General features: G+C 43.7%; 1 protein-coding gene across 1 annotated transcript in view; it reads left to right on the forward strand.

Annotated features, from left to right (window-relative positions):
• Window positions 1–14,203, forward strand: part of cacna1g (calcium channel, voltage-dependent, T type, alpha 1G subunit) — a 435,684-nt gene that overhangs the window by 270,424 nt on the left and 151,057 nt on the right. Inside the window, exon 9 of the mRNA XM_039739383.1 lies at window positions 12,405–13,203. Coding sequence (XP_039595317.1) covers window positions 12,405–13,203 — 799 coding nt within the window. The remainder of the gene's footprint in view (window positions 1–12,404; window positions 13,204–14,203) is intronic.

The following is a 14,203-nucleotide window of genomic DNA, read 5'->3' on the forward strand; positions in this document are numbered from 1 at the left end:
CCAGGTCATCCTCAATAAATTTGAATTCTTCTACTGCTTTGGGATTCTGAGGGAAAGTGCATTCAAAGCCGAAAGCAGAAATGCACTTCTTCACATAAAAGAATGAGGGTATTTGGGAGTAATTAGTGACGCCAAGTGCTAGACTGAGACCTTAAGAGCTCTGCCGATAAACCTGCATGAGATATTTACGATAAGTGAGCTGTTATCTAACCAAATGGGCTTTGATGGGCGTAATTATCAAATATGTTTTGCTCTAATGTGAGAGAATGCATGTGCACTACAAAGGTCTGGCGGCCCATCCAGGGCTTATTCTGGCTTTGTGAGAAGTGCTGATGGATTGGCTTCAGCTCCTCATGACCATGATGTGGATTAAGTGAGATTGAGAATACATCCACGTGCAGGATTTATGTAGATCTTATTTTTGGTTTGTATGTTTGGACGAGGTGTCATGTGTAAAGTCATTTATTGTTTTTTATTGTTTTCAGGATTTGGGAGTTGATTTTTAAAATGTTACTCAACAGTTCAAATTATGGAGAACAGGGCGTAGTTCATGAGCAGTCAACTAAAAATAGGTAAACTACTACATGCACGGGTTTGTCAGCACCTTGGACAGCTCCTATATTCCAGTTGGCTATGGATTCATGAACTTCAATGAAAAGATGAAAGTACGATTTGATGAGTTGTCATTGTGGTTTATCTGGCGAAGGAGGACTAGGTGCACTCATTTTTTATCCCTCATTTGTAACTGATTGCCCTTTCTTATTTGCAATGGTGATGGACAGGTTGACAGACAAGATTAGACAGGAGTCCCCATGGACGGTGATGTTTGCTGATGACAGTAGTAGGGAGCAGGTTGAGGAGCACCTGGAGAGGTGGAGATATAAGAGGAGAGGAATGACGGACAGCAGGGCCACCAAGACAGAATACATGTGTGTAAATGAGAGGGAGGTCAGTGGAATGGTGAGGATGCAGGGAGTAGAGTTGGCAAAGGTGGAGGAGTTTAAATACTTGGGATCAACAGTACAGAGGAATGGAGATTGTGGAAGAGAGGTGATGAAGAGAGTGCAGGCATGGTGGAGTGGGTGGAGAAGAGTGTCAGGAGTGATCTGTGACAGACGGGTATCAGCAAGAGTGAAAGGGAAGGTCTACAGGATGGTAGTGAGACCAGCTGTGTTAAATGGGCTGGAGACGGTGGCACAGGAGACAGAGCTGGAGGTGACAGAGTTAAAGATGCTAAGATTTACACTTTGGTGTGACGAGGATGGACAGGATTAGAAATGAGGACATCAGAGGGTCAGCTGAAGTTGGACGGTTGGGAGTCAAAGTCAGAGAGGCGAGATGGCGTTGGTTTGGACATGTTCAGAGGAGAGATGCCGGGTATATCAGGAGAAGGATGATAAGGATAGAGCTGCCAGTTAAGAGGGGAAGAGGAAGGACTAAGAGAAGGTTTATGGATGTGGTGAGGGTGGACATGCAGGTGATGGGTGTGACAGAACAAAATGCAGAGAACAGAAAGGTATGGAAGAAGATGATCTGCTGTGGCAAACCCTAACAGGAGCAGCTGAAAGAAGAAGAAGATTTGTAACTGATTGCCCTTGACTTCAAAGTTGTCATGCCGGTTGGAGAAGTTTAAGCTTGTGAGACATGTAAAATATTATCTAAAGTCTTCAAAGCAAGAGATTTGTGACTTCCAGTAGTGCCCCACAATCACAATTGAGGCACCAGGTTACTGATCATTTAAATTCACGGATATTCAAAAGAAAAAGAAAGAGGAGACTCTTTGTACCATATAACGTTATGTAGACTTGATCAAGAATAGGTTAAGATGAAGGAAAGTGCATTTTAAGAAAGGCCATCTGTAACTCCATCCAAAGGCTTTTGTCCAGCACTAATGGTACCCACATGGGCTGACACCAGAATCCAAATCATTTAAGGGTTAACAGCTCTTCATGTAACACCATTACAATTTGAGAGGCATAGCTACATGCCAGACTATAACTCAGTTGGCTTTATCCACTACAATCAGAATGAATGATTACTGGAGATTCATTTTCTCTCAGTATCAAATTGCACAGAGGTCTGTGGGATTCTCCCCTGTTTAATCTGTTGAGTGTTAATAGTGAGAAGCATGGCTGTTCTCCCAGAGGTGTTATCCAATGTCTTCCTGTGGGTGTTCCACTATTCTAAAGCCAGAAACGTGAGAGTAGTTACCTCCTGTGCCCCTTTATTTCCCCATGTGAGAAGCCATCAGACAGTCCCAAGGCTCACATGTCTGACATTAGACAGACTGATACACATACAGTAACTCTCGCTCACCAGATCGGCCAAGTCTTCTTTTTCTTAAGACCATCTCTAATGTACTTTGTATCATTTCTTCCAGTTGTTTATAATAAATCCTCATTGACAATTTTTTTCTCTTTTAGACCTTTTATTATTACTTATTATTTGAGTGACGTCTTTATCCAAGGTGGCTTACAACATTTAAGATGCAATTGGTTGCATTTCTTTTGTTTTTCCAGTTGAAGCACAGGCAGGTGAAGTGATTCGCTCAGGGTCAGTAGTGGGGTTTGAACCCACAGCCTCAGGGTTTGAAGTCCAAAACCTTAACCACCACACCGCACTGACATATCTAGAGAGCACTAATGAAATATTACAGTATAGCAAAGTAAAGCTATGAACATTTTCCATATGAAGTTTTTTTTTTCTTCTATTGCAGCCAGAACTGTACAAATTTTTTTCAGTGTAGTTCAAAAGTACAGAGGCAACTCTAACCTCCCCCACCAAGCATCTTACAGTTTTGGTAGAATTCCGGGTGACATTTTCAGGTTACAGCAGGGTAAAGATGTCTCATACATCAATATTAATGAAAGGGGAACTCACAAAATGCACAATGCATCAGTATAACGTGAACAAAATTTGCCGCCCCGCTGCGCTCTTCTCACTGTGGTTTCACTGCACCCTCTGCAAGTGCTGGAAATGCAATTAACAGCACAATACTGGCCCTTCAGATCTTCTGATTTATTTTTAATGAAACGTTATATAAACCATTAAGTAACAGCCTTACATTGAGAATATCATGTGGTCCCACTCTGTGGCTACTGTTGGGATAGAAAGCCTCCCCTCTTTGGGAGTGACAGTGACAGTGATGTCTCTCTTTTGGCGCTGCCTTCTTCAATGTTCTAAATTATTGCTGATTAAAGAGCAACCCAGAAGTCGTCTTTCAACAAAGACAAATTGAGCCCAATGCTGCCTCACGTGTGCACAGCTGGATTATGTAAAGCCCTCATAAAATCTCACCATGAATGGCCGAGGCTGCTTGAGCACATTCAGAGCAAAGGCAAGCATAAAGAAGAAACAGACCGGTTCTGGCAGTCCTCTTAACTGGCTTTCCATTCCTGCGCACATCAGCTGTATTAGACTTCACATTAATTATCTGTAACAATGTTCATGCAGCAGGTGTGTATTGTGTTTACTGTGCCTACCTTTATTTGTAATTCTGCATGTGCACCAGGCCTAACGCCTGAGACGAGATCTCATTTGGTGCAGAGTGCAGCGGTGTGGAGCCGAGTATACTCTTTTATTATGTAGACCCTAACAAAATGACCCCAAATAACTGGTGTAACCCTCAAATGTTACGCTACCTTTTATATCGATGACCTCAGGCAACCAGAACAGAAAGGAGAAAAACTTACACATTTATTCATGTATGAGATTTTTCCTTGTTAATATTAAAAACTAGTCCTATAAACATAAGGTAAATAGAATGCGCCAATGCACACCGTGCAGCCTGATAGTCCTAGATGTGTAAATTCAAGCAGCACATAAACTTGTACTTTTACTCATTTCTCTTCTTTGCCAGCTCATCATCTGCATAACATATGGCCTCCGAGGGGGAGACTTGGTCTTTTCCTCCATGGATTGGAAAATGGCAGATGGAGAGATAGATAGAGAGGCACAGAGGCCACACTTATGCCAGTCCTTTGTTTTGCTGCCACACGTCATGGACCATATGGGGCGTCGTGGTACAGAATGACTCTCCTGATTCAGCGGCCAATCCTAATCAGCCACAACCCAGTTGCCTAAGGACCAATAGAATGAGCCGACTCTCTACTTCATGCCAGTTCTTGTTTTGGGATGACCCCATTCCGTCTCTAGGGCTAACCTTGTTGCCATGTCATCTCAGGCTAGCTGGTCAGTTTCAGGGGTTGACTTGTCCTTTCTCGGGGCAATGGCTCATAGAATGTTCTTATAAAACTGACTGCAAGTAGATTGATAAATGCTCCTACCACAAATTATGGTCCCCAGAGCAGCATTCCTAAAACTTTGGTCAGTTCACAATGACTTTCTTTTTTTCTCTTTAACTCATTAATTCATTCTTACATGATAATTCACAAACAATTATGAAAGTATTAAAAATAAATCTACATTACAGTAGAGTAGAATAAAGAGTTTTTTTGCCATTTGCACAAATACAAAAAAACGAGTACAGTTCCCTCAGTTAACCAGGCACACATTTGGTGCAGTGATGGTTGTCCTTCTGGAAGTTTCTCTCATCACCACTGAGGTTTTTTGGAGCTCAGCCAGAGTGACCATCGGGTTCTTGGTCACCTCTCCTAATATGGCCTTTTTTCCATGATTGCTCAGTTTGGCCATGTGACCAGCTCTGGGAAGAATCTTGGCTGTTCCAGATGTCTTCCATTTAATAATCATGGAGGCCACTGTGCTCTTTGGCTTTTTTTGTAGAGATCTATACCCCGACACAGTCCTGTCACTAAGCTCTGTAGGCAATTCCTATGACCGGATGGCTTGGTTCTTGTCAATTGTGGGATTTTCAGTCGGACTTTCCTAATCAGGTCCAGTCAATTGAATTGACCACAGGTGGACTCCAAACAAGGTGTAGAAACACCTCAGTGATGAACAATAGAATGGAATGCACCTGAGACAAAGCAAAGGGTCCAAGTACAGTGGAACCTCGGTTCAAGACCATAATTCGTTACAAAACTCTGGTCGTAAACCGATTTGGTTGTGAACCGAAGCAATTTCCACCATAGAATTGTATGTAAATACAATTAATCCGTTCCAGACCGTACAAACTGCATGTAAATATATATATTTTTTAGTTTTTAAGCACAAATATAGTTAATTATACCATAGAATGCACAGTGTAATAGTAAACTAAATGTAAAAACATTGAATAACACCAAGAAACCCTTGAATAGAGAAAACTAACACTGCAAGAGTTCATGCTACAGAGCTATGACCCGCTCGCTAAAAACACTTTTTTTAATGAGTTTTAAGCACAGGGAAAAAATGAACATTTGAAAAATCCGTAATTTAATAAACCACCAAGAAAAGTAACATTGCAACAATGCACGCTACGAACCCATCGCTGTAAACAGAACTAAAAACAAAAACCAGCCTTTTCTACCTTATGCGTCCAGCCCTCCTCCTCTCGCTTGCTCACTCATTCTCTCTTTTGTGTGTGCGTGTGTCTTTCACGAGCCTGGAGCGCCTGTGTGTGTGTGTCTCGTGCCTGTGTGTGTGTGTCTCGCTCCTGTATGTGTGTGTCTTGTGCCTGTGTGTCTGTGTCTCGCGCCTGTGTGTGTGTGTGTGCCTCTCTCGTGCCTGTGTGTGTGTGTGTGTGTCGCTCTCTCTCGCTCGCTCGCTGCACAGGGAGAGACTGAACATGTACAAACCGAAAGGGAAACTGGCTTGTTCGTATACCGAGTGTGTGGTCGTGAACCGAGGCAAAAGTTTGGCGAACCTTTTGGTCGAAATCCGATTTGTACGTGTACCGAGACGTTCGTGAACCGAGGTTCCACTGTACTTGTGTCTTTTTTTGGTTTAATACATTTGCCCAAATATCTAAAGTACTGCTTTCACTTTGTCATTGTGAGCCTTTGAGTGTTGCTTGATCAGAAATAAAAGGATTTTAGCACAAGGATGCGACACCATAACATGTAATACAAGTGAAGGGTCTGAAGATGCGCTGAATGCACTGTAAAATGACATTCTGAAACCTTCTTAGTCCAATTCAGGGCTGTCATCCATTATCACACAGGGAAAGGAAAATGAAGCCTTAATGAATGGCGCAGAACCTCTCGGGAGTCGGCATATCCAATAATCTCTCAAACTAAAGCTGTGTTTTTTTGATGAATGGCTTCTTCTGGTGGTCAATGTGAAAGGCACTAAATAACATAACACCTGATTATATTTTAATATCACCAACTTGTGCAAATCACTACAGGAAGACATTTCTTTTTCTCTGCATTGAAGCTATAAGTGGCAGTTGTTTAATCTGAGGCGTGAAGTCGTCTGTTACCATGTTAGCTCAGGGAGGTGAGTATGAGGCTGAAGGTCCGTCTCCTGCTGTACATGAAGCCATGTACAATGTAAATTTTGGTTTCATATTTCCCACCTATATTAAAGGCCTATTATCACTCATGAAGACATGACAGAAGTGCCCACTGTGCCCAGTTTGGACTTCTTCATGCCAAAGGAAGTCTCTTGACAGCCCCACCTAAGTACATTGAATTTTCTTACCCAGATGGCACTTAGAGAGAATAAGCAATGGGGAGTGCCATGTTATTTTCCACATTGTTTTTTTCATCTACTTTATTATTGCTATCCACTGTGAAATGCCCTTCAGCAATTTTCCAAACATTTTCAATCTGCCAGTAAGCAGGCTGGAGGCTGTCCCCAGGGTCTCAACTAGAGCCATCTTTTGTGGTCTCTTGTTTTCAAGCATGTGTTCTTGCTAGGCATCCAAATTTGCCATAAAGCCTATAGTGGAAAAGCTGCAGCTATTAGCAGGACCACCAGAATGAGGGCAAATAGGCCTGGCAATGCCAATGCACTCAGGCCTGGTGCCAGGCAGTCATTTAGACAGGCTAAGCGCCCCCCCAAATATCATGTCAAGCTACCCCCAGTCTATTATGTATCATGTTACATGTTGGATCATTGGAGATCTATTACATCATGTCCCCCAAATATTTCACATGCCCCCTTACCATTCTGGTCTGGAGCCGAGGCTGACTGGTTGGCAAGCACCATGGTAGTCCACGCCAGCTAATACAAAGTTGTTCATACTTTTGAAACAAGCCGGATGGGTGGGGTGGCTGCTTACCGCATAGCATTGAACTCCTGCAGTGTGCGCCTGTTGTTAGGATGAACTTTGAAAGAGACTTCCAAATCAAGCCTGCCCGAGACTCCTTTCTTGAAGCTACGCCCTAACGCCTTTCTCATTCATGTGGAAACACCTTTCTAGATAGACCTGCAAAAGTAATCCTGGTGTAGGTCACTTTTGTTAGTGTAGCATTATTTGGCTGACCCATCTCCAACCTGAGGCCTTTAAGCTGCTGAGTGAAGAAGAATTCTTTCATGTGTACTTTTCCATGCATGTATTTCTTGACACCATTAGAATCAAGTAGAATCGATGGCAGGCCACCTGATGGTGCAGTGTTTAATGATGCCGCCTGGGCCTGGCCACACAGTGTGCATGGCTCCCTGCGTGTGTTTTCTTTCCGCATCCTGAAGATTTGTGTCATCATTTTCAGTCATTTTCTAACCCACTTAGTCCTAAATAAGGTCACAGTGGGGTGCTGGAGCCTTAACCCAGCCAGCATAGGGTGCAAGGCAGGAGCAAACCTTGGATACGGTGGTCAGTCCATCGCAGCAAAGATGTGTGTATTGTGTTAATTAGGCGTGTGCGTGGATAGGTGGGCTTTTCAGCGGTCTAACTCCCTACAAAACAGTCATTTCTTACATTGCATCCGGTGCTCTGAGGTAGACTGTGGCTGTCACCACTCCTAGCAGATCACATCTCTCTATTATAATAAAGAAATCTCAGGTCGAGACGTGATCTTCTCGGAAGACACCTTGACGTCCCTCGAGACAAGGCAGTGAGACAAAAGGACAGCTGCTGTACAGGCTTTTAAATGAACACACAGCTCGGCAGCAGCAGCAGCAATCCAGTAGCTGATCCGTCCATATCTCCTTAGTTATGGCGAGCAAAACAAACAGGGGGGAAATTTTGGATTAAAAAGATAATATGATATAATATCTATATATATAATTCACTAAGGCAAGACACCCATGGAAAGCACGCCGGAAGGGGCGTGGCTACACTAAGCCGCCGACAAGTAAGACACCTATGGCGCACGCAGGAAGGAGCCACGGCCACCAACTCCAAGACCATTGGATACGACGACAACTCGCAGAGCCACGCCCACCAACTCGGACACGATGACACAGAAAAAACGGTGTCATTTATATTCGTCTGTCGTAGAGGCAACATGTACCTCCGAGCCACGCTGACTGTTCATAGAGACATGTTTCTCACGGAAGTGAATCGCCATATGCGGCGTGTAAAACTGTTTGCGAGGGGTATCCCATGGGATCCTTAAAACATTCCTTTACAACTGAGGTTAAAACACAATGAAGTAAGCAGTCTTTAAAAACCAAGTTTTCGGTTACGACACATGACCGCGTGCACCATAGCAAACTGTTTTACACGCAACATACAGCAATTCGCATCCGTGACAAACATGCGTCTTCTTAGATGCTCCTGCACTTTGTACACACCAACCTCCCACCTAGCTACTACCGCGGTCGGGTGTCTTGGTTGATTATATATAGAAAGGCAGCCAAAACCGCACAGAGCAATGAAAAGTCTACGTGAGTCACAGGTGCATCTGGACTGTACAAAGACAACGACTCGAGTGACGACTTGGAGGTGGGCACATGAGCAGGCAGTGCATACTGGACGAGAAATCAGCAGACTAGCACTCCTCCCGTTCCACCCTCCGCGCCTGAGCGCCGCACGGACGATTGTGTGTTGGTTCGTTCCTTGCATTGTTACAATGTTGCTTTTCTTGCTGATTTATTACCTTACCGATTTTTCAAATGTTAATTTTCTCCCTGTGCTTAAAAATCATTAAAAAAACGGCCTGATTATGTGGTGTATGGTACATCGCGGGTTGGCTAGTAATATACTGTAATATATCCATCCACCCATTATCCAACCCGCTATATCCTAACACAGGGTCACGGGGGTCTGCTGGAGCCAATCCCAGCCAGCATAGGGCACAAGGCAGAAACAAACCCTGAGGAGGGCGTAATATAATATAATATAATGTAATATAATATAATATAATGGTAATTTAAAAAGTAAAGACAATGTGAAAATTACACGGTAACCACAACAGATATAAGCTGATGCAATACAACACATTCCCGATGGTATATGGGTAATTTAAACACATAGCACTCTGCCGTTAGTCTAGTTGAAGCCAAGGTCCAATGAACATGGATGCTCCGCTGTGGGATTGTAGCACTTTTGTGCAGCGCACCGTAGTGAAATTTCTTTGGGCAGAAGGCTTGAAACCTGCTGAAAATTCACCAAAGGATGTCGGCTTGTGCAGATCAGTAAGCACTCATTGGTTGTCAGCTCTCACACACACAGAGCCCACCCCAATGACTAAAGACAAAATCAAACCTGTTTGAGGAGCAAGTCGTGGACTAGTTGGAATGAGTCACCACCAACTCGCTAAGATTCGAGACAAGACGTGACCTGGCTTTAACGTTTCTTTTTTTTTTAACCTCATTGACATTTTTCTCATTGGTCACCATTGGCTTGTAATATATCATAAATTTTCTATATCTTTGTTCTTCATGACAAAATGAGATTAGATTTTTCTCAGCTGTCATTACAAACTTAGTGGTGTAAGTAACTTTATTTAAAAAGTATCATTTTTGGGAAGAAATTCTTTGAATTCGATTGAGCCTGTCTGAGAATGTTATTTTAGGTTATGATATGTTAATACAATATCATTTAGTCTACTCCACAATCCTGATTTACTAAGTAAATGTAAAGTTTTTTTTTTTTTTATTTGATTTGATATACTTTTTAAATCCCTGAGACGAAATTATCTTTTCGCATGACCTTTGGAGGTCAGAGCACAGGGTCAGACATTGCAGAGTACCCCTGGAACAATTTTCAGGTTAGGGGTCTTGCTGAAGGGCCCAACAGAGTAGCATCTCTTCTGGCAGTAATGGGATTTGAAGCAAAAACTGGAGCACATCCTTAGCCTCAGAGACACATTACACATAAGAAGTAAAATTGTGAGGTTTAAAAACACAACGGGAGCTCTGAAAATCACAAGTACACCTCATGAAAAGGACTTAGGAGTTGTAATGGACTATCAGCCTCCAGACAGTGTTCAGAAAACGTTAGGAAGGCTAACAGAATATTAGGTTATATAGTGCCTTGACACGTGGAGTACAAGTCACAGAAGGTTCTGCTCAAGCTTTATAACACACTGGTGAAGCCTCATCTGGAGTACTGGATGTAGTTTTGGTCTCCAGGATATAAAAAGGACATAACAGCACAAGAAAAGGTCCAGAGAAGACCAACTATGCTGATTCAGGGCTACAGGGGACGAGTTATAAGGGAAGATTAAAAGAGCTGAGCCTTCAGAGTTTAAGGAAAGGGCATTAAGAAGAGACTTAATGATTGAAGTGTTTATGACAGGAATTAGTCCAGTGGATCGAGAAGATGACTTTAAAATGAGTTCAGCAAGAACATGGGGGCACGGCTGGGTAAATTTCACACAAACACTGGTAAGTTTTTCTTTGCAAAGAGAACCACAGACCCATGGAATTAGGGACCAAGGAGTGTGATAGACAGTAGGGTTTTAGGGACCTTCAAAATGCGATTGTTATTTTGGCGATATTAGGTGGCTAGGATTGTCGAGGTGAATGGCCAGGTGACATCAACATTTTTCTAATGTTCTGCTGTTGAAAGACCCAGAAGAAGTGCTTGATGAACTGCTGTCAGCTGCTTGCTGCTGTCTAGTTACTTTGGTCATCCTGCACCCTCAGTAGCTGCTGAAAGCACTGAATAGTTTAGTGCAAGTCACCAGAGATGTAAATGAAGGATCATGTGCAGGTCAAATAAAAAACATACAAGCTGTACAAACATATGAGGTGTGGACTCTGATCAGGATTTAGGAGTTTATGTTGATTCCACATTCTAACCCTTATGATAAGCAGAAGACAACTGGAGTCCCCAAGAAAAGTTGGGGTGCCATTCGGGCCGTAAATCAGGCTTTGTAAGTGCCATGTTTGCCAAGTAGGCTCGGTGGCAGAAGGGGCTAGTCTGAGCAGGTCAGTCACAGGGATTTGCATCATGTAGAGGCTTCAACCTGAAATGTGAAGCTCTATTCTGGGAAAGTCTCAGATTTATATTGTCCCCGTTTAAATGGGATATCATATCATATCAGACACTTTAACAGAGTCTGGATGGTGAGCCTCATATGCCCGTTCGAGACACCCTCCAGTGAATGCACGGAAAGAAATGACCAAGAGTATAAGTTAAAGGACAATGAGCTCAAACTCTACAATGCCTTAATGAGGCCACATTTGAAGTATTTTGTGTTATTCTGGTTACCATGCAGTGGCTTGAATGGCCTATTGTCATCTAAATCTTGCTAATTTTCTAAGCAGGTTTGATAAAGTATCTTGTTAGCTTAATATTATATACTGTAAGATGGCCTTACTGGCTCAGCCATCAGTGCTGTTGCAGCATCACATAACCAGTGTACTGGAACTGGGTCCCATATCGGGGTTTTCTTCTGGGTGCTCTGGTGAAATGAGTGTCTGTTTGTTTGAGAAAGGCCTGCATAGTGAAGTGGCACCCATCCAGGGCTGCTTCCAGGACAGGCTTTAGCCCCTACAATCCTAATAAACATTAAACAAATTCAAGAATAATATAATATAATATAATATAATATAATATAATATAATATAATATAATATAATATAATATAATATAATATATTACACCATAGTGGTCTTGTTCAGTTCCCCACAGAGGTGTCTTCAGTGTGCAGTTTGCTTGTTCTCTCCATGTTAATGTGGTTTTCGTCTGGGCCTCTGCTTCCTAAAATAGGAGTTTAGTGTTTCTAGTTTGACCCTGTACGAGTCTCAGAGTGTGTGTGTGCATGTGAGTGTGTATGTGTGTGTGTGTGCGTGCTTCACTGCACCCTAAGTCCTGATGATGCTCCCGCCCATTAATAACAGGGACAGACTTTGGCTCTGTCACCCTGGATTGAAAATACTGAGTTCAAAGATTAAATGGACAGAGGGGTAAATGGACAGAGGCCTTGTCTCACTCCCTATTGGAACCTTGGCTGTTTTTTGCTTCTTGTTGGTGGTCCATAGAACGTCCGTCATCTAATATAAGCTGCATATTGTGTAAATGGTGGCTGTGACAATGGGAGTGTGTAGCACAGCATTCAAGGCAGCTTCTTGATTTATTCCTGTGTTGGATATAGAGCAAGTTTGGTGGTGAAGCCGTGTTTCCAGCGTTGACAATGGCTTATCTTCCTTGTCTCCTCATCTAGGTGGGCTCCTTCTTCATGATCAACCTCTGCCTAGTTGTCATAGCAACCCAGTTTTCCGAGACCAAGCAGCGAGAGAGCCAGCTGATGAAGGAGCAGCGCGTGCGCTTCATGTCGAACGCCAGCACACTGGCCAGCTTTTCTGAGCCTGGAAGCTGCTACGATGAGCTGCTCAAGTACCTGGTGCATGTGGTCCGCAAAGCGAAAAGACAGCTGGCCCAGGTGTACAGGATGGCGGCCACCAAAGCAGGCATACAGGTGGGGCTAGGCTCAGCTGCTGAGCGGCCCGCTCACAAGAGAAGAAGGAAGAAACATCAGAGGGCCTCTGTTCACCACCTTATCCATCACCATCACCACCATCACCACCACTACCACATGGGAAATGGCAGCCTGCGGGCACCACGCTCCAGCCCAGAGCTCGGTGACCCGGAGACAGGCTCAGTTCACAATACCTCTGGTCGTCTCATGCTGCCACCTTCATCTGGCTCCAATATCAACCTCCTGCCACCTCCCCTGGGCAACACAGAATCAGTGCACAGTGTCTATCATGCCGACTGCCACTTTGAGCCAATCCACTGTGCCCCCTCACCTGAGAGCAAGAAGAAAAGCACTGCACCACCACTGAGTACACTGGGGAGCAAAAATTACCCTACTGTGCACCCAACCTGTGTCCAGGAAAGCCAGAAGGAAAAAATGCCAGTGGACCCTGGCAACAGTGGCTGCGGTGGCACTTTAACCAACCTGAACATCCCACCCAGACCCTTCAGCACCATGCACAGGCTTCTGGAAACACAGAGCGCAGGTCAGTTTCCATAGCAACCCACTGTTTGAGGCTTGTTTACTGCATGAAAAGCCAATGCATCTGAAATCAAGATAAACATCTCGCCAAGCAGTTGAACCTTTCATGGCCCTCTGCAGACACAGTTAGCGCGTTTCAGTGTTGAACACCACCACCACACGCCAAGTCCAGAGTGGCGGTACATTTGGATTGTTTCTTACAAGTGCAGCAAAGGCAGATAATATGATTGGCTCAGGGTTACAAAATGAGTGAAGCGGGGAGGACCGAACTGCAGCCATGGGGCTTATAGTCACTGGGCCACACCGAGAAGCTAACAAAATGATACAACACAGCATACAGATTCAGACCCCTTCACTGTCTGCACACTTTATTGTGTTATACATTTCATTTTAGATACATTTGCCATTTTTTCCTGCCAATCTACCCTCAATAACCCAAATGACACACTGAAAACATGTTTGCAGAAAGGTTATCAAATGTATTAAACATGAAGAACTGAAAGTTCTCCTTCATAGACATATTCTTCTTCTATGTAGGAGAGATTTGAAAACCCTTCTGAAAACATGTTTTCACTTTGTTATACCAAGAATTCAGACCCTTAATTCATGTACTTTGTAGAAGCCCCTTTGGCAGCAATTCCAGTTTCAAGTATTCTTGGGAAGTCTCTTCAACCTTTGCACACCTGGGTTTGGGCAGTTTAGCCCATTCTTCCTGGCAGATCCTTTCCAGCTCCATTAGATTGGATGAGAAGTGTCTGTGAACTGCCATCTTCAGGTCTCTCCACACATGTTCTCTGAGGTTTAAGTTTGGCCGTTGGCTGGGCCCACTCAAGAACACCCGCGAGACTTGTCCTGAAGCCACTCCAGCGCTATCTTGGCTGTGTGCTTCAGGTCATTGTCATGCTGAAAGGTTAACTGTTGCCCCACTCTGTAGCAGGTCTTCTTTAAGGACCTCTCTTTATTTGGCTGCAGTCATCCTTCCCTCAGTACTGACCTGCCACATT

The sequence above is a fragment of the Polypterus senegalus genome, chromosome 17 (assembly GCF_016835505.1).
Source record: "Polypterus senegalus isolate Bchr_013 chromosome 17, ASM1683550v1, whole genome shotgun sequence".
Classification (NCBI taxonomy): Eukaryota; Metazoa; Chordata; class Cladistia; order Polypteriformes; family Polypteridae; genus Polypterus; species Polypterus senegalus.